The sequence below is a fragment of the Nyctereutes procyonoides genome, unplaced genomic scaffold (genome assembly GCF_905146905.1).
Source record: "Nyctereutes procyonoides isolate TBG_1078 unplaced genomic scaffold, NYPRO_anot_genome, whole genome shotgun sequence".
Taxonomy (NCBI): domain Eukaryota; kingdom Metazoa; phylum Chordata; class Mammalia; order Carnivora; family Canidae; genus Nyctereutes; species Nyctereutes procyonoides.
In genome coordinates, this window is record NW_026575046.1 from 65,936,381 (window position 1) to 65,953,854 (window position 17,474).

Below are 17,474 nucleotides of genomic sequence, written 5' to 3' on the forward strand. Positions count from 1 at the left end.
GAGTCCAGGCCAGGCGCACTGAGCCTGAGAGCCCGTCAGACATCCAAGTGGAAACACTGAGCAGAGTAGTGGGCACACAAGTCTGGAATGTTCTCTGCAAGGAGGCCCAGGAAGGAGATAGAAGCCGCCGACCTGTCAGTATATGGACAGGACCTGAAGCCACAAGATCAGAGGAGCCAGGCATAGGGCTAGAACTTGGGGAAGTCATACAGGAGCTGGGCCTGGGGCCCTGCCACGCTCCGAGGTGTGGGAAGTGTGCAGGAGCCAGGAGAGGAGGCTGGAAAGAAACAGCCAGAGAGCTGACGCCCTGGTGGAGAAGACCCAACTGCCAAAAGGCCACAGGTCTGAGAACTAAAGACTGGCTTTGGCCACCTGGAGGTTATGGGTGACCTTGACATGGGCCATAATGGTGAGTGTTTGTAGTGGATTCGAGAGGCCACCTAGAGGGAACACCCAGGAAGCGTCCAGCCCTCATCCTAAAGGTGCCAGGTGGCCATTCACCTGCTAAGGGCCAGGGCCATGGTGGGGGTGAGGCTACCAGCCCAACCAGGCATTGAGTCCTTGATCTGCCCTTGCTCTGCCCTTGCTCTGCCCCTCCCAGGCCAGCTCGGGTGCCTGTGACAGATAGTCACGTCTGGAGCAGGACGCACAGGGACAACGGGGCCCTGAATGTTAACGGGCCGGGGCCGGCGGGCAAGGCAGAGCTACTTGATGACTTCATTTTGCTCCTGTCTTCCCTCGCTAGGAGATGGTCCTCCAAAAGAACATCAGGCAGAGGGAATTGGAGCTGGAGATGGGTGAGGAGATAGAGTGACACATCGTAGCCTCGTAAGGGATGTGGGACAGCCGTGCTGTGCCCTCCCACCCCGCTCCCCAGCACGCGGCCGCTGGCCCGCTGGCCGGAACTGAGGCTGGAGAGCATGAAGAATGGAGAGGCTCAGAAGGTCTGGGGTGAATCCAAGTCCCAATCTCTGCCTGGGAGAGAACATTCGCAGGAACTACACACCGACAGAGCCTGCAGCCAAGTTTACTCCGATTCTTAAAAGGAATTTGAAAACCCATTAGTTAAAACACTTTGTACACTACCTCGAGCCCTCAGTAAACACTGCTATTATAATAGCATGTTATCCATAAATAGTATATCATGTGTTGTATTACTATTATTAATCTGTAAGGCTCCAGTGGTCAGAATTAGGCTCAATCAATGGTGAGAGTTCTGGGGACAGATTTCAGATTAATAGTAAGGAAGAATTTTTCACTCCCAGAACTGTCCCACAGCACAAAAATAAACTGTCTTATAGGATCATGAGCCCCCCATCATCATGCATTAAGCAGAAGCAAAATAATCAGCCCCAGGGCTGGAAGCTGGCCTGCCCATAGCTCTGACCTCCTGCCACTTTCAGACTGGCTTGGGCTCTGCCTCTAGCCGTGGATATTGACCACCCACTGGAACCTGCTCCTCTACACACCTGTCTGTCCCCACTGCAAAGCTCTGGCTGGCAGGACAGCTCAACCAGTCATCCTCGGGCCACACACAGGCTCTCCTTTCAGTAACAAAATATTCCAGGTATGGAATCCAGAGAAGGGACTAGCCCATCCCCACTTTGCAGGCTGGAGCACGGAGGTTCAGAAAGCAAAGGGCCAGTGAGAGCCAAGCCTCAAGGTCAAGCCTCTAGGCCACCCCTTCTTCCACATGGCAAGCAGAGGGCTAGTCCCTCAGACAAGTGTTTCAACTCTTACCCTCTCCCTGGCCTCTGCTGGTCCGAGGCCTATACCTTGTCACAACTGCGTGAGTCCATACCAACCTCTGAATGGCCCAGGGCCACACAGGTGACAGCACACAGGGGAGGGCTCCAGGCCTGTTATCTGAGGGCCTGGAGATACACTGGGCCAGCAGGAATGCCCAAGCCAAAGCCCACAGGACCCGCCTTCCCCATGCCCTCTCATCGGTGAGATGGGAGATAAGGCCCAGAGAGGGGAAGCGGTGTGCCCAAAGCCACATGATGAGAAACAAAAGCTGAATCCATGACTTTCAGGCCAAAGCTTCCTGCCCCATCTTGATGCCAGGGGAAGGGAGGACGCCAGGAGGGTATGGGCCAGCTTTGCAGCAGCCCCTGCCTGGAGAGATGAACAGAGCTGTCTTCCAGCTCACTGAGCCTTCTCTCATTCCTACGGTCCCCTAGAGCCAGGGATCAATCCCCACTGCACCAGATGGACGCCCCTGCTGTGACTGCCAAGCACAGCCTTAATGGGGCCATGTCCTAGGAGTTGCTCCGGGAAGCCGATCGATGCTAGCGTTTGCAGAAGACAATCAAGAGCCAGAGCCAAAGGTAACTAGAGCGGGGCCTGCTGCAGGGCTCACTGGGGTGGGGGCGTCCAGCCTAGGGCTTATGACCATCAGCACTGGCCAAGCAACATCCGCCACACCCCACCACCTTCCCCGCGCCACAGGCCTCCAAGAACCCCATACTCGGGGCTGGGCAGGGTCACGGATGGGGTGGCGGAGCCAGCACCGCACACCTGAGAGCAGCCTTCACGTCTCCTGGCCCGCAGCTCTGGTCCATTAGTGGCTGGCCACACCTCTGCCTCAATGGCCTACCTGTCCCAAATAGATTCCCTCCAACATGAAGCAATGTCCAGAATGACGGGGTTAGAACAGACACTTCTAAAGATTAGCTGCAGGAAACAGCGTGTGAAGGAACAGAAAGGGAGCCTTTCGGGACCCTGCTCAAGGGCCACCACCTCCCAAAAACCTTTCCTGCTTCCTCCTGCCTCTGCTCTGTCCCCTGAGGAACACCCCTTTCTCTTTCAATCCTCCACTGGGACTTAATCAGACATCTAGCCCAGCCCCCATCACTGTGGCACTGACTTCTTTATCCCTCCGTCCAATTCCTGTCTGGGTGCATGGCAGCCAGGCCCCAGCACAGAGGGTGCACATCCTCTATATCTGATAAACTGCTGAATGAACCGAAAGAGCCTCTAATGATAATAAAGGCTGCTAACATTCATTCATTTGCTGAGCCACATATGCTAGGCACCTACTATCCTACCTCTGCATCAGCCCCATGCTGGGCCTGGGCTGTGGGGAGAAACCCCAGATGAATCGAGAAGTCCATATACATGCCCTGACACAACCCAGAGGGGAGGAAACAGCTCAGCAGCATCTCCAAGAGACTTCTAGGTACCCTCTCTATCCTCCAGAAGGTGGTAAGCCTGTAGAAGAACATTCCAGAGAGGCAGGCAGCCTCCTTCTCGGACCACCCTTTAAATACCTACATCCACAAATCCAGCCTTTCATTCCTGATCCATGGGGGCTGCTAGTCACCTAAAGAGCTGCCACATTCCACAGAGGCCCCCCATGGGCCCTAGAAATGAAATGCCACTGGACCGTGGGGATAATCCCCACAATAGTCAGAAATACACCTGCTATGCCCCGCACCCACCTGGATAAAAGCTTCCACCAGGAAGAACGGAGAGGAAGACCTCTTAGGGGGCTGCTGTCATGCCACCAGCAACAGCAGGAGAGAGTCTGGGGCCTGTTAAGGCTCCCCTCTTGAAGCAGAGATTTTCTTTGAAGAATTTCACCATCTACTCTATCAGATATCTATACTTGGTTTTACATAAAAGAGTGTTTAAAATGTCCTCTGAGTTAAATATCTTTACACCCCTCCCCAATCTAGACCATCCCACTTTATTCTCAAGGACAAGCGATGCTCCAGAAAGACGCACTACGCCAACCCCAGATGCACGCTGCTTCTGCTGCACAGCCCCACCCCTAGACCCATGGGGTAGGCACACCTGCGCTGAAGAAGCCCCAGATGGCAGGCACTTTCCCTAAAACGACACCAGTAAGAATGAGGACCGAGGAGGCAGTGTGGATAGAGGTGCGAGGGACTTTTCCAGGCACTGCTGCTTGCACGCATGCTCGTAGGAACGAGCATCTTCCTGTCAGCACAGCTGCAAGATGGGTTTGTCCAATTCAACCCCCATTTCTTAAGAAGCTTCTGGTCCCCAGAGCTGAGCGAAGGCCATGGGGCTATGGGTGCACACCTTCAGTTGCAGGTGTAGAAGCCAGGCACCCAGGAAGAAGATCATGGGGTCAGAGCCGGGTCATGAGGGGATTCAAGCTGGGTGGAAGGGGCAGCTTGTGATCACCTCCTAAATAGTTAATTTTGTTTTCCTCATGACAAAAACAGGCACACTCTGCGCAGAAAACCCAATGACCATGGAAAAGCGCAGGCTATGAAACAAACTCTCTGACAGCCGGCGTCTTTAAATTATCACAAAGAAGAGGAACGAGCCATTCTGTAGAACAAAACTAGTGCAGAAGTGAAAGTCAAGTGACTTGGGCTCAGTGTGATAAATCCTTGGACACTCAGAACTCCCCTATGTTGGAAGAGGAACAGCCCGGGAAATACTGAGCGTCCCATCCCCAGGGACAACCAAGGAGGGGCCATATGAACACCCATCAGAGACACCATGCAAGAGGCTCCAATAATGGGTGGAAGATGGGCTCAATCTCTAAGAGCCCCTTCACTTGGGGGGAGAGGAGCCCACCCCATACCTCCCGGCATGCCCAGCCACAGAACCTGCGCCAACTCACCCACGGGCGTGTCCTCGCTGATCAGCAGGTATGTGTCAAAGAAGTGGTTGGTGAAGAAGGGCAGTCGGTTCACCTGGCCTGGAAGTCAGAGGACAAGAGTGTCAGGCAAGTACCCTCATGCCAGCTTCTGTAAGGAGACACAGAGTAGGGGCTGCAGAGAGCATGAGCCTGGGTCCAGTGCCACGGCCACCTTCCCAGGACCTCAGCAAGTCACCATCCTGCCTCTGGGTAAGTGGGAAATAATGCCGGTAGGGAGGGTGAATGGTCAGCAAGGCCACTAATTCCATGTGGCCATTATTTCCCGGGCCACGCTGAGACACGCCAATGCATAAAATACACGCAGGATTTCAAAGACTTTCTATGAAAAAATGGGTGTAAAATATCCCATTAACCTTTTATATTGATTATGTGTTGAAATAAAAATATTGCAGATATATTGGGTGAAACTTCTTATTTAAATGAGTTTCTTTTCTAGTGTGGGTCCTAGAAAAATCTCAACTCACACACGCATTGTATCCCTATCGGGCTGCTTGGCTGCAGATGGCACACGAGCGTGTCAGGGCCCCGGGTGAGGTGCCTCCATGGCTACGAGCCTGGTGGCCAGGGCAAGGCGTGGCACTCGGGAGCCCTCAGTAGGTATTTGGTATTTGTCGTGTGAAGGAGCGGCCAGCCAGCCCACCCCACAGGATGAACAGCCACCACTGCCATCTCCAGAACCCTCCGCCGCTCTGGCCACTGACATGCCCCTCCATCCACCTTCACAGTACGGCGGGGCTTATCATCTCTCCGTCTCACTGTGGAGAAGAACAAGGCTTGTAGGGAATAAGTAGTAACTTGTCCAGGATGAGTGAGTGGCACAGGCCTTTGGGGGTCCCTGGGTGGCTGGCTCCATACCCCACCCTAATGGGCTTGGGGAAACGGCCAGGTCAGGAAGGAGTTGGGGTGGGACCAGCATGAACTGAGGAATTTAGTGACTCCGAAGATACCCTTTGTTCCATGAGTCCCCCGTGTGAGGCCCCCCAAGGCCGGCTTCACCTGTCCCCCGAAACCCCCTCTTCATGGCCTTCAGTAGTGTAGTATAATAAAAAATACGTTCGGTCTTTGTCCCAGTTCCTGGCCCAGGGCTTCAAAACTCCTTAGAATTTCCAGAGCAAGAGGAATGTCTTTTGTCCTTTATATGCTCCCTGGTGGAGCACAGCTGAGTTTATGGGACCGTGAGGACCCCGGGTGGGGCTGGTGGGCAGAAAGACCAACTGGTTAGAGGGAGGTTACTGGTTAGAGAGTGGGTGCTTCCCCCCCCCCCCCGGACCTCCAGGGAGGGGAGGGGGCTGGAGATCTGATGAGTGTCCAGGTTGAAGGTGTCCACGTGCTGGGAGGGTGGCGTACCTGGAGAGCACAGGGCAGCTCCATCCTGCCCTCGCCCCGCTCCCATGGGCCACCCTAGGTCGTACCCTTTGTATTAACCCAGCAAATGTAAGCCAAGTGCCTCCCTGAGTTTTGAGAGTCGGTCTAGCTGATCAAACCTGAGGATGGGGGGGTGGGGTCCCAGGAACCCCTGATTTATGGCTGGTAGGGCAGAGGGCAGAGGGGCATCTTTTCCTCCTCCCCCTAAATCTGCTCAGAATGATGCCATTTCTGATTCCTCAAACCTTCTGGCCACTGTCTCACGTCCTGGCTGGGACTGCTGACCCTTTGGCCTTTACCTGTCCAATTCCTATTCATCCTTCAAGTTTCATCTTAGACGCCTCTTCTTCCAGGAAGCCCTCCTCGATCACCATCACTACAAACCTGCACTCACACACATTCCTCCCCCATCTCAGATCAGGAATCCAGAGCCCCTCACTCACATAACAGCCTCAGAAAGAGGCCAACGGTCAGCGGTCTTGCCTTTGTTCGGAATGTCACTGGGCTTCTTTCTAGCCACATGATTGTCCCATGCCTCAGTTTACCCAGGTGTAAAATAGCAACAGTAAGACTTACTACTTCATGGTGGTCCTGAGGATTAAGTGAGATTACACACACACACACACACACACACACACACACACGCTTATCCATGCCCTAGCACACAGCAAGCACTGGATACATAGGAGCTACTATTAATATTGGTATTTTTTTAAGATTTTTTAAAAAATTATTTATGATAGACACAGAGAGAGAGAGAGGCAGAGACACAGAAGGAGAAGCAGGCTCCATGCAGGGAGCCTGACGCTGGACTCCAGGATCGCGCCCTGGGCTAAAGGCAGGTGCTAAACCACGGAGCCATACAGGGATCCCCTAATATTGGCATTAACAGTGCCACCCACTCAGCCAGAAGGGCATGCTTTGGATCACCAAGCGGAGCCTTGGGCTCCAGGAGGGGACTCAGGCTGAACCCAGGCAGAAGGCTCGGGGTGTCCAGAGAATACAGGGGAGGGATTGGGCAGCAGGGGGAGGGACACCAGTGAGGAAAACCGTCGCCTGCAGCAGCATTATTCATTTTAGAATTTTCTTTTACAGGACCTGCCGATAATCAGCTGCGGAGAGCACCGCACACACGAGTAGCTAGCTGGCAGGGCCTCGGGGGGAGGTGTCCCCTGCCACATACCAAGCAGGGCCCATGTTCTCAGAACAGCCCTACTGCCCCCGGGGGCCCTGTGGCCCTGGGCTGCCAGTGGAGCACCTGGGGACAGATCAGGAGGGGGCGTGTGGTAGGTGATGGGGACACAGGGGTCTTCAGTGATGGAGAGTCCCAGCTTCGGGTGCCCATGACCCACTCCTCTGTCCGGACCCCCGCCCACCCCACACACCCGACCCCCATGAGTCTACGTCCTCTGCTTGCTCTGCCCTGGTGGCTTCTCCCCACCTTCCTGGCCACTCACACTGATCATCCCCTGCACAGCTCCCGGGGACCCCCCAGCTTGGAACACCGCAAACGCCGCCGCGCAGTGTCCTGCTTCTAACCACAGGCCCGGGGGGGACGAGGAAGCGGGGAGGCTCCGGAGAACACAACATCCCAACGACAGAGATTCGGGAAGGGCGTGGAGGAGGGCAGTGTCCTGGCCCCGGGCACCTGATCCCAGAATGCCTGGCATCAGGCGCAATTTGGGGATGCCAGGCCAGGAAGCCCTGACTTTCCTCAGAGTTGTGGGGTGGGGGATTCCTCTTTGGGCCTGACAAACCTTGGCAAATGGCAGAGCCTTGAGGCAGCTGGGCCTGAATCCAGCCCACACCTGCCTCCCCAGGTGTCTGATTGCTCATGGAGGGGCTGGAGACCCCTATGGGGGGGGGGCATGACAAGGGAGGAACCCCGGGCAGAGAGGACAAATGTAGGGGCCTTACATCCTCTGCCAGTCGCTGCTGTGCGGCCTTAGGTAAAGCTCTCTGTCTCTCTGGCCCCCATTTCTAAGCCTCAGGGAAAAAGCCCTGCCCTGCCCTCTCACCCGCCTCCCCGCCAGGGGCGTCCTGTGCACTGCGTCACTGTGGCTGCAGGGTGGTCCACGGGAGCCCGGGGGTCAGAAGCCTGACACGCTGCTGTCGGGTAGCCCCAGCGTCAGGACCCTCAGGCCTGGGGACCAACGGCATGACCTGGCAGGGTACTCAGAGGCCAGGCCAGACTCAGGCCTTCACCTCCTGCCTTCCCGACCGGCCCGCAGATGGGGAACACACTGAGGCCAGACGGAGAAGGGTAGCAAGCTTCGGCAGAGAGAAGATGACGGGCTGACGAGGGGGTCTGACATCTGAGGGGCGGGGTGGTTAGGCCGTGAGCCTGACCCACCTCTGAGCACCCAGGATGGGAGGAGAGACCCACTAGGGCTGCGGGGCAGATGCAAGGTGGGGAGAGGTAATGTGGGATGGTCTGGGGGACAAGGGAAGGGTTAGGGGTCAGGAGCTGGTGTTGGAAGGGCAAGGTGCGAAGATGGTGTCCTTCAGTCCCTAAGTCAGCCATGGTCTCACCAAGCCAAAGGAACAACGCTGGCCATCTCGGACAGGGACCGGGAAGAAGGGACTGTACCCAGTATGAGAGACCGCGCCCCTCACATACATGCAAAGCAGACTAACCCCCCCCCAACTCTGAGAGCTGGTTTTGCCAGAGTTGCTGGGTGCTCTCAGGCAACTCACTTAACTTTTCTGTTTCCTGTGCCCCGTTCTGCATCCCCCAGAGAAAGATACAGCTCCTGATCAAAGAGCTAACCCTTATTTAGCACCTAATACGGGCCGGGAGCTATTCTCCGTGCTTGATAGGTGCGTTAACCCAACGGATCATCCTGACAACCGAAGGAGGGGAGTCCTGTTGTCCTTCTGACTTTAGAGATAAAAAAGCTGAAGGCCAGACAGGCTAAGGATGCCCCCCCAAGGGAGGCCACTGGAGAAGTGGGGCTGGAACCCAGGAGTCCTGGCTTGGTGCTGCTCCCTGGGGCCCACCTGAGATGCACGAGCCTTCTTGCATCCCCAGAGCTCAGGAGGAAAATGCCACCTCTACGGAGGATACAGCCAAGCTCTCAGCGCCTGTTTTATTTTTACACCTGTATTTGTTCTGAACAGAGGGGGAAGGGCGCAAGCGGCCAAGGTCTTGGAGCCCCTGGGGAGGCAGGGGAGAGTGTCCTTCTAGTATTCGGCAGAGCCAGAGGGTCAGAGCTGTGTCAGCTGCCCCCGCTGAGGCCTCCCCGCATGGGGCTCAGAGGGGTACCCTGACCAAAGCTCCCCAAGGAGGATCAGAGACCCGCACTGAGGCTCAGCCACGCCCCGCTCTGCATGCCCTTGGGCCAGCTGCTTTTCCAGGTGTCCCTATCTCTGCAACATCGGCAAGGGGTTGAGAGGGTCTGAGAGCCCCTCTGGCTCTGCCCCGAGACTCTGTGAGGCTCTGTGGTAAGCCCGGGCTGCCCGACTGGAAGTGAGCCCCCCCTCACAGAGGCAGGCCAGCAGAGACCCTTCCAAACTCAGTGGCCAGCAGAGGGGACCTCTGGGGGGCTCTCAGGCAGCCTGCACCAGGCTGGCTTCCTCCAGAGACTCCCTGGCTCCCTAGAGTTATCAAAGGACCTGGCCTCACTCAGAAATGTGTTTGCCCGTGTCACCAGGCACACCGTGCCTGTAGCTCTTCCCCAGGGACACCCTGGCCCCAGGGGACACTGTGCCAGCCCTGCCTGCGGTCCTGGCCTTCCTTCAGCACGGCCCAGAGCTGCTTTGCTCCTGGCCACCAGCTGTCCGGGAGCCAAGGGACAGGAAGATGGCCGGGTCTCTCCTGGCCTCCTCCACGGGCACCGGAGCTGTCGCCGATCTGGCTGCCGCCAGTGCCAGGGCAAGGAGGGCAGGTCCTCCCTGCAAGGGGAAAGGGCTCCTCACCGCCACACCTAGGCTCAAGCTGTTCCCTCCTCTGGGATTCCCTTCCTCCTGCTCCCCTAAAGCTTCTTCTCAGTCTTCAAAGCCCCGAGTAAATGTTTCCCTCTGTCTGGGTCCCACTTGTCCCCGCAGGCCCAACGAGTCTTTTCTCCTGATGGGCTTCTCTGGAGCTGCTCCTCCTGTATTCCCACTCGCTTCCCTGCATTCCATGTAGTAAATCCTAGCTGTGTCCCCTCCCACCCCCACCTCCACCCCCGGTTGGTTCTGGACTCCTGGAGCTCACAAGCCATTGCTTGCACACCCCAGCACTGGGGATAGCAGACACACACAGTGTCCCACGGCAGGTGCTCAAAGGGCCACTGTGAAACTGAAGAGAACCGGCCAGTCCCCACATCCCGCAAGGACGGTTCCGGCACCCATGCCTCCTTCCCCTAGAGCTCACCTATTTCTAAGGCTCCTCCCCTCCCTTCATGGGGAGGCTGGTACTTTCAGCCCTGTGAGTGCTGCAGAAACAACTGAGGCCCAGGGGATCCTGGCTCAGCGGTTTAGCAGTTTAGCGCCTGCCTTTGGTCCAGGGCATGGTCCTGGGATCTGGGATCGAGTCCTGCATCAGGCTCTGGGCATGGAGCCTGCTTCTCCCTCTGCCTGTGTCTCTACCTCTCTCTCTATGTCTATCATGAATAAATAAAATCTTAAAAAAAAAAGAAAAAGAAAAAAACAACTGAGGCCCAGAGAGGGAAATGTGTGCCCAGTCACAGGGCTGTATGCACAGCCAGGCAAGGTCTGCAGCCCTCTCCCAACCCCTGTCCCAGAGCACAAACCCCACAGGGTGGGAAGGGCAGAGGGCTGGACTTACCCCAGCATCCAGAGATCAGCACAAACAGCCAGCCTACGAGGTAGCTGGTGGCAACGTGGCACCTCATGGCTCCTAGGGACACAAGGAAGGAGAGGGTGAGAAGCCTGCTCTTTGAGCCCCTCCTACACCTCCCCACCCCTGCAGCTCCAGGGAGATCAGGCCCCAGGAAGAGGAAGGGGAATCAACTCACATGGGGGGTGGGGAGGAGAGGAGGGGAGCACAGCAGGGAAAGAAGAGAGGGTCTGCATCACTGGGTTTCATCATCGTCCGGGGCTGGGTATGACACAGTGGCCTGGGCTGGGGGCGGTGGCAATGGTGCCCCCCAGCCCCCACCCTGGAGCAAGCTCAGCAGCCGGCACAGAAACTCGTGACTGAGGCATTTGGGGCTTGGCGGGACGAGGGGTTGGCTGCCTGGGCAGCCCCAGGAGTGAGGGGGCTTGGTTAGTCTGGGGACAGGGATAGGAGATGGGTGCTGAGTGTGAAGTCAGGGGTCAAAGAGAAGGGCTGGCAGGCCCAACACCCCGGGTCCCCTCCCCAAGTGCCCAATGGGCCTGTCTTTTCCCACTTTTTATATCACTGTATTATCTCATAAACTCGGATATGAAATGAGGCAGCGGCCATGGTGTACAAAGAGGCACAGAAAGGGAAAGTAACGCACAGGGCTCCACAGCAAGCCTGTGGGGAAGCTGAGGCCAAATTCCTAGGGGCCCAGAGCAACGCTCCAGAGAGATCTGCCCCCCCCCCCCTGAGGACAGCCAGGTGAGATCCCACCTCTAAGGGTGTCGGGGAGGGTGGCTGCGCCTCCCACCACCGCAGTGGCCCCGTAACAGCAGGGTCACTGTTCTCTGGCTCCTCCTTACCCTTGCAGCAGCCCAGGGACGGGCCTCCCAGAGACCAGCAGTGACACGGGAGGGACCCGCTGCTCAGTTGGGAACCCCTGCCTGTCCCGAAAATGCCAGCCCTGTTGGTGCAGGGACACAGCGCACTCACCTCTGCATCGCCTCAGGGCCTACCTAGCCAAGGGCCCGCACATCATCCTTTAGTTCCACAATTTGCTCAGAGACTCCTGGCTAATGGGTGCAGGGGTCAGAATCTGGACCCAAGTCCAGCACCACCCCCCTGGGCGATGAGTGATCAGGAAAAACACAGGGAGGTGAACGGGAGCTGAAGGGCAGGGATCTTTGGAAAGCCTTCCTTGCAAAGATTTTCTTTGCAAAGATCCATCTCTGCAAGATCTAGGGGCGAGAGATTCCAAATGAGTCACAAGGTCTGATCCCTGAACTCCAGACCTGGAGCAGCCTTTGTCACCTCGGGGCCCTGAGTGGCCTATGACATGATGGGGCCAGAGTTCCTGCCATACACACCATGCCGTGGCCTGTGACGCCCCCTGGTTTCAACCCTCCTAACACCGTATTAAAAACGGCCTGATTACTAGGCAGGAAACAGAAATTTGAAGAATAAAAGATTCCAAGATGTACTTAAATAATAAAAGATGCCCCCCTCCACCATAGATTCCTGTATTTCCACCCCCTTGAGCTTCGGGACGTTAACAGCCCATCACAGGGTTATGAACCGATATGCTATAGGGACCAGGCCAGGAATATAAATGAGGGAGATGCCAGTGGGTGGGGACGATGGCCACTCAGAAGCTACAGGCTCTGTCCAAAAGTGGCAGCCACTGATGTGTTCCAGCCAAGAGGGAACGGATGGGGCGCGGGCCCAGTGTGGCCAGAGCTCCTGATTCTTCTCAACGAAAACCCGGCAATCTGGCTTTTTATCTGAATTCAATTGTTAAATGTTGGCAAATAATTTCATTTTTATGAGCCTAACAGGACGTGTCTGATGGCCGGAGTGGACAGGCTGGGCTGGGCACACATCCGACCAGGCCCTCCTCCGCACCCAAGCAAACATGTTCACATTACACACACGTATGGAGCAGTGCGGCTGTGTTTATCTTTAGACTAATGGAGTCTGCCTCTACACAAAAGAAACTTGCTTTTCTCACATCATGATATTTCACGGATGACCCTCCAGGTCAACACTGCTCCATCGACACCCTCCTCTTTAGGAGCCAAATTGTAGTTCAGAGTGCGGATGTGCAGGTGAGAGACACAAGCATCCCCTACTGTTGGGCATGTGGGCGTTTCCAGGTTCCCACCACCGCAGGCAAGGCCACAACAGCCCCCCTCCCACCCCGCATGTCGTTGTGTGAGGACTTGGGTAGCTCCTGAACGTGGCTCTCCAGCTGTGGCATTACTGGGCTGATGAGCTACAACACCGAGCATGTATGTAAACCTTTAGCAGACATGGCCATGTTCCGTTCTGGAAAGGTTGTGGCAATTGCCTCTCCCTCCGGCAGAGCATGAGAGGACCTCTGTGCCCACCTGGAAGTGATCCCTCTTTTAAATGGCTGCCAATCGGACGCATGAAAAATGGTATGGCATTGCTGCTTTCATTTGCATTTCCCTAACTACTAGTGAGGTTGAGCACGATGCCTTTTTCTAAATGTTCAAAGCACTTTCCATCTGTTATCCTGCGTTAGCCTACCATATCCTGCAAAGAAGCTAGTCAGCACTGCCAGCATTATCCCTGATTTACAAGTGGAGAAACCGAGGCACAGGGCAATTAAGTGACAATCTGACACCTCCCAGTGAGTGAGTGTCTTAAAAAAAAAACAAAACTCCAGTCCTCTGCCTTTCCAAACCAGATGTTATAAGAATTAAACAACATCTGCCAAAAACATCATCCACAAATAGCTGGGGAGTGCAGCCATTCTGTGCTGGGTGTTGCAGGAAGTTTGCAGTGGAAGGAAGGAAGGAAGAAAACCAACACGTACTGGAACAACTCCCACGGACCAGGGATTTTCAGAGGTGTCATTTCATTCAGTCCTCCCAAATGTCTCTATAATGTAAAAACTATTGTCCCCATTTTACAGAGAAGGAAATTAAGGCTCAGAGAGGTCCCTCCCGGGCTGGAACTGGCTCCCTCCCACTGTGCCACAGTCACCCATCCCCTATATACCGCCCACCCCACTTCCTAATGTATCAAAGGGAAGGGCCCTGCCTTTCGACACGCAACACAATAGACACAGGATGAATGTCTGCAAAGAAGTGTGCACATGTGGGGTGCCTGGGTGGCTCAGTGGTTGAGCGTCTGCCTTCAGCCCAGGGCCTGATCCTGGAGTCCCAGGATCGAGTCCCACGTTGGGCTCCCTGCATGAAGACTGCTTCTCTCTCTGCTTATGTCCCTGCCTCTCTCTCTGTGTCTCTCATGAATAAGTAAATAAATAAATCTTAAAAAAAAAAAGAGGTGCGCACATGTGCACAACACACACACATGCAAAATGCATCTCCTTTCCACAACGCTGGCTCGCTCAGGCTCTGACACTACCAGGCTCACACTGCCAGGCACACTGTCCCCAACCCATCTCCCGAAATGTCTCTGCTTCCCCTTTGGAGGCAATCATGCCAACTGGCGCCCCTCTTCCGTGGGTCGACAGCAGCCAAACACAGCCTGAACTTTGCAGGGTTGGTGGGGCCACCCCCCAAAGCAGGTCGAAGCAGGGGCAATGTTTGCTCTCTGCTGACTCTCAGCTTGGGACAAGGTAGCCTAGACAGGAGATCCAGGGGGGACCCAGGCTCTGAAGGCTGAAGCAGAGCAGTTGGGCAAAGGAGGGTCCCTCCGGCTACCTGGTTTTCCCTGAGATCCCAGTTCTTGCTCATCCTCTGGCCCCTTTGGCTATGGGAGGGAAAGCAAGGCCGAGAGGGAGAGGGAGAGGGAGAGGGAGAGGGAGAGGGAGAGGGAGAGGGAGAGGGAGAGGGAGAGGGAGAGGGAGAGGGAGAGGAGAGGGAGAGAGAGAGAGAGAGATAGTGAGAGAGAGAGAGAGAGAGAAGAGAGAGAGAGAGGCTAATGGCAGTGGGAAGAGGCCTCTGGGCCCCAACCTCCAGCCCAGGTATTGTAATGGACGCTGCACTGCCTGCAGGCATTCTTTGACCCTGGGGCTGTGCAAGTGGCACGTGTTCCCTGGGAGAGCCTGACCTCCCCTTGTCCTGTGCAACAGCCCTCCCACCTCCCACCCAGCACAGCTGTGTGGCCTCCTCATCGCATGAGGCTGTAGCACCATCAGGACGGGGCCTGAGCTCCCGCCAACCCTCACCTGTCCCCAGTGGACCAGGAAACAAACACACAGCCTTTTGTGCTGGGCTTCCTCTCTAGGCCTGGTGCCAGAGACATGCCCTAGAGGTATGAGCAGGGTCACGGCCGGCTGCCCCAAATCTTCCAGGTGCCTGGCTTAGAGCCCATTCTTCCAGGAAGACTTCCGGAAATCTCTCAAACACACCCACCGCCAAGAAGACATGGAACCAGGCCCCACAGCCCTTGAGCTACCAATTCTCAACACCCTCCTTCACGCGAAGCCCTTGTGCCAGGCACTAGGGGAGGATCAAGGGCCATGAGAATAGCTGGAAACATGGGCTAGGTGTCAAATAAGTGATAGAGACCTTTGCGGCTCAGGGCCATCAAAAACGAAGTCCTGAACCTCAGAGACGAGGTGAGATGTGGGCTGCACAAATTTCAAGGATTCACTACACTAATATTCACTGAGTGCACATTATGTACCAGTCACTGTGGCGTACAACATGTTGTACATGCTGGGGCTCAGAGAGTTCGAGTAACTTGCCCAAGGTCACACAGCTAGTAAGTGGTTAAGTCTGGATTTGAACCCCACTCAGATGGTGATCAAAAGCTGGTCTCCCAGCCTCAGCCCCAACCCTTACTGAGCTCAGACACATGCTCCAGGGCAGGCCCAGGTTCAGGGCCTGGTGGGAAGGCCCCGGCCAGGACTCTGCATCTACCATGAGCTGAACTTGGGTGACAATTCCAACCTACTTCACAGCCATAGTATATAGAAGTCAGCAGCAAGGCCAAGTGCATGTGCCAGGAAGAAGGGAACAGCTGGGGAGTGGCCTCCTGTTTAGTCTCCCTTTATGGGTACTGGCATCTCACAGGCCTTGTCCCTGGCACCCATACCAGCAAGACAAGGTGAATACCATCAGAGGTGACCAAGTCCCCCCACCCCATGGGTCCCTCCAGCACCATCCCCAAGAGGTTAATACCTTTGTCCCTGGAAGGAGAAGACTACAAAAATGACCATACTCAGGGCAGCAATGCTACCCACATTGGCCTCCACCTTCCCCTGTGCTCAATCCATAAAAAACTTGCTACTCAGGCAGGCCTGGGCTGAGGGCCGCGGGAGAGGCTCTGGCAGGTGGCACAGTTACAGCACCCAGGGAGTCACCCCACATGGGAATCACCTCCCCAATCAAAGCAAAGCCTCTACTTACACCCCCAAGAGCCAGTGAGCTGCAAGGAGAGGCCTCAGAGCCAGGTCTGGCCACTCTGCACGTGTCTGCCCTGACATTACTTGCCATGTGCCAGGGACTGTGCTAGACATTGGCACACAGAAGAGAACAAGCTGGAGACCTGGCCACGGGCGAGCTGACACTCCCAGAAGAGACCGACAAAGACAGTGTAGGTGGACAAGCTCTACAGTGTGTTTGGGAATATAAGTGCTCAGGAAAGAGGAAAGGAGCAGGGTGATCTGCCCATCACTGAAGGTGCTATATGAACAAATAGTGAAGAAGCAGGAGAGTGAGCCATGTGGTTATCAGGCAGAAATGTCTTCCAGGCAGAGGCAACAGCCTGTGCAAAGGCCCTGAGGCGAGAGTGTACTAGCACGCTCCAAGAGCAGTGAGGAAGCCAGTGTGGCTGTAACCGGGGAGAGCTGCAGGAGATGAGGCCACAGACACGGGCGCGGGGGGGCATCACTGATGTGGGTACACTGGGAGTCATGGTCTCCAGCCGTCCAAGAGTGTCACAAAGGAGTCAAGTTTTACTGGAGCACTTGGCTGCTGTGTTGGGGACTCTTGGGGGAGAAGCAGGCAGACTAGTGTGGAGGCCCCCATAGTGATGGAGGCCAGAGACATCTGATGCTCCGGCCAGGGCCTGGAGTAGAGGGTGCAGGATCCGGAAGATTCTGGGCATATCTGTCAAGGTAGAGGTGAGAGGGTCTCCTGCTGCAGAAGATGTGGCCATGCTAGAAAGACCTGAGCCTGAGGGTTTGGCCCAGGCCCCTGGAAGGATGGAGCTGCCGTTCTCCAGTCGGGAGAAGGCTGCAGGTGGAACGGGCTGAGGGGCTGGAGCAGAAGGTCAGTGTGGGGCATGGCGAGTGTGGAACGGCTGTTGACAACCAAGCAGCAATGGGGATGGGGGACGGTAGGACACCCCCAGCTAGACTTCAGGCCTGGGGTGGGGTAGAGATGCGTAGGGCTCATCAGCACAGAGGTGCTACTTGGAGCCACCAGGGGGTCCCACACCCTCAAGCTAAGGCAACTTGGCTCAAAATTGATCAATATTTGAAAACTGTATAAAGAGCCACCCTCGTCATGTGTGGCCCGGAGATGCCCCTTCCAGACCTGTAGCTGAGGAAGCCATCGCGGCGGTGCATGAGCGCTAAGCCGCAGAGATGTTCACTGTGGCCCCGGGGAGCGACCTGCATAGCCAGCGGAACAGGTGCAACGGTCGAGGTCCCCAGGAAGCAAACAGAGGCTCACGTGTGTGTAGGTGCGTGTGGTGGACGTGTGTAGGGCGGGTGCGCACCTACAGGACTACCGTGCGGGAGTCTCATCTGAGTGGTGC

General features: G+C 55.9%; 1 protein-coding gene across 1 annotated transcript in view; it reads right to left on the reverse strand.

The window, feature by feature from the left end:
- Window positions 1–17,474, reverse strand: part of LOC129509498 (cadherin-23-like) — a 322,243-nt gene that overhangs the window by 264,558 nt on the left and 40,211 nt on the right. The window contains exons 2-3 of the mRNA XM_055325089.1: window positions 10,779–10,850; window positions 4,604–4,681 (exon numbers count right to left, since the gene is read on the reverse strand). Coding sequence (XP_055181064.1) covers window positions 4,604–4,681; window positions 10,779–10,845 — 145 coding nt within the window. The 5' untranslated portion in view covers window positions 10,846–10,850. The remainder of the gene's footprint in view (window positions 1–4,603; window positions 4,682–10,778; window positions 10,851–17,474) is intronic.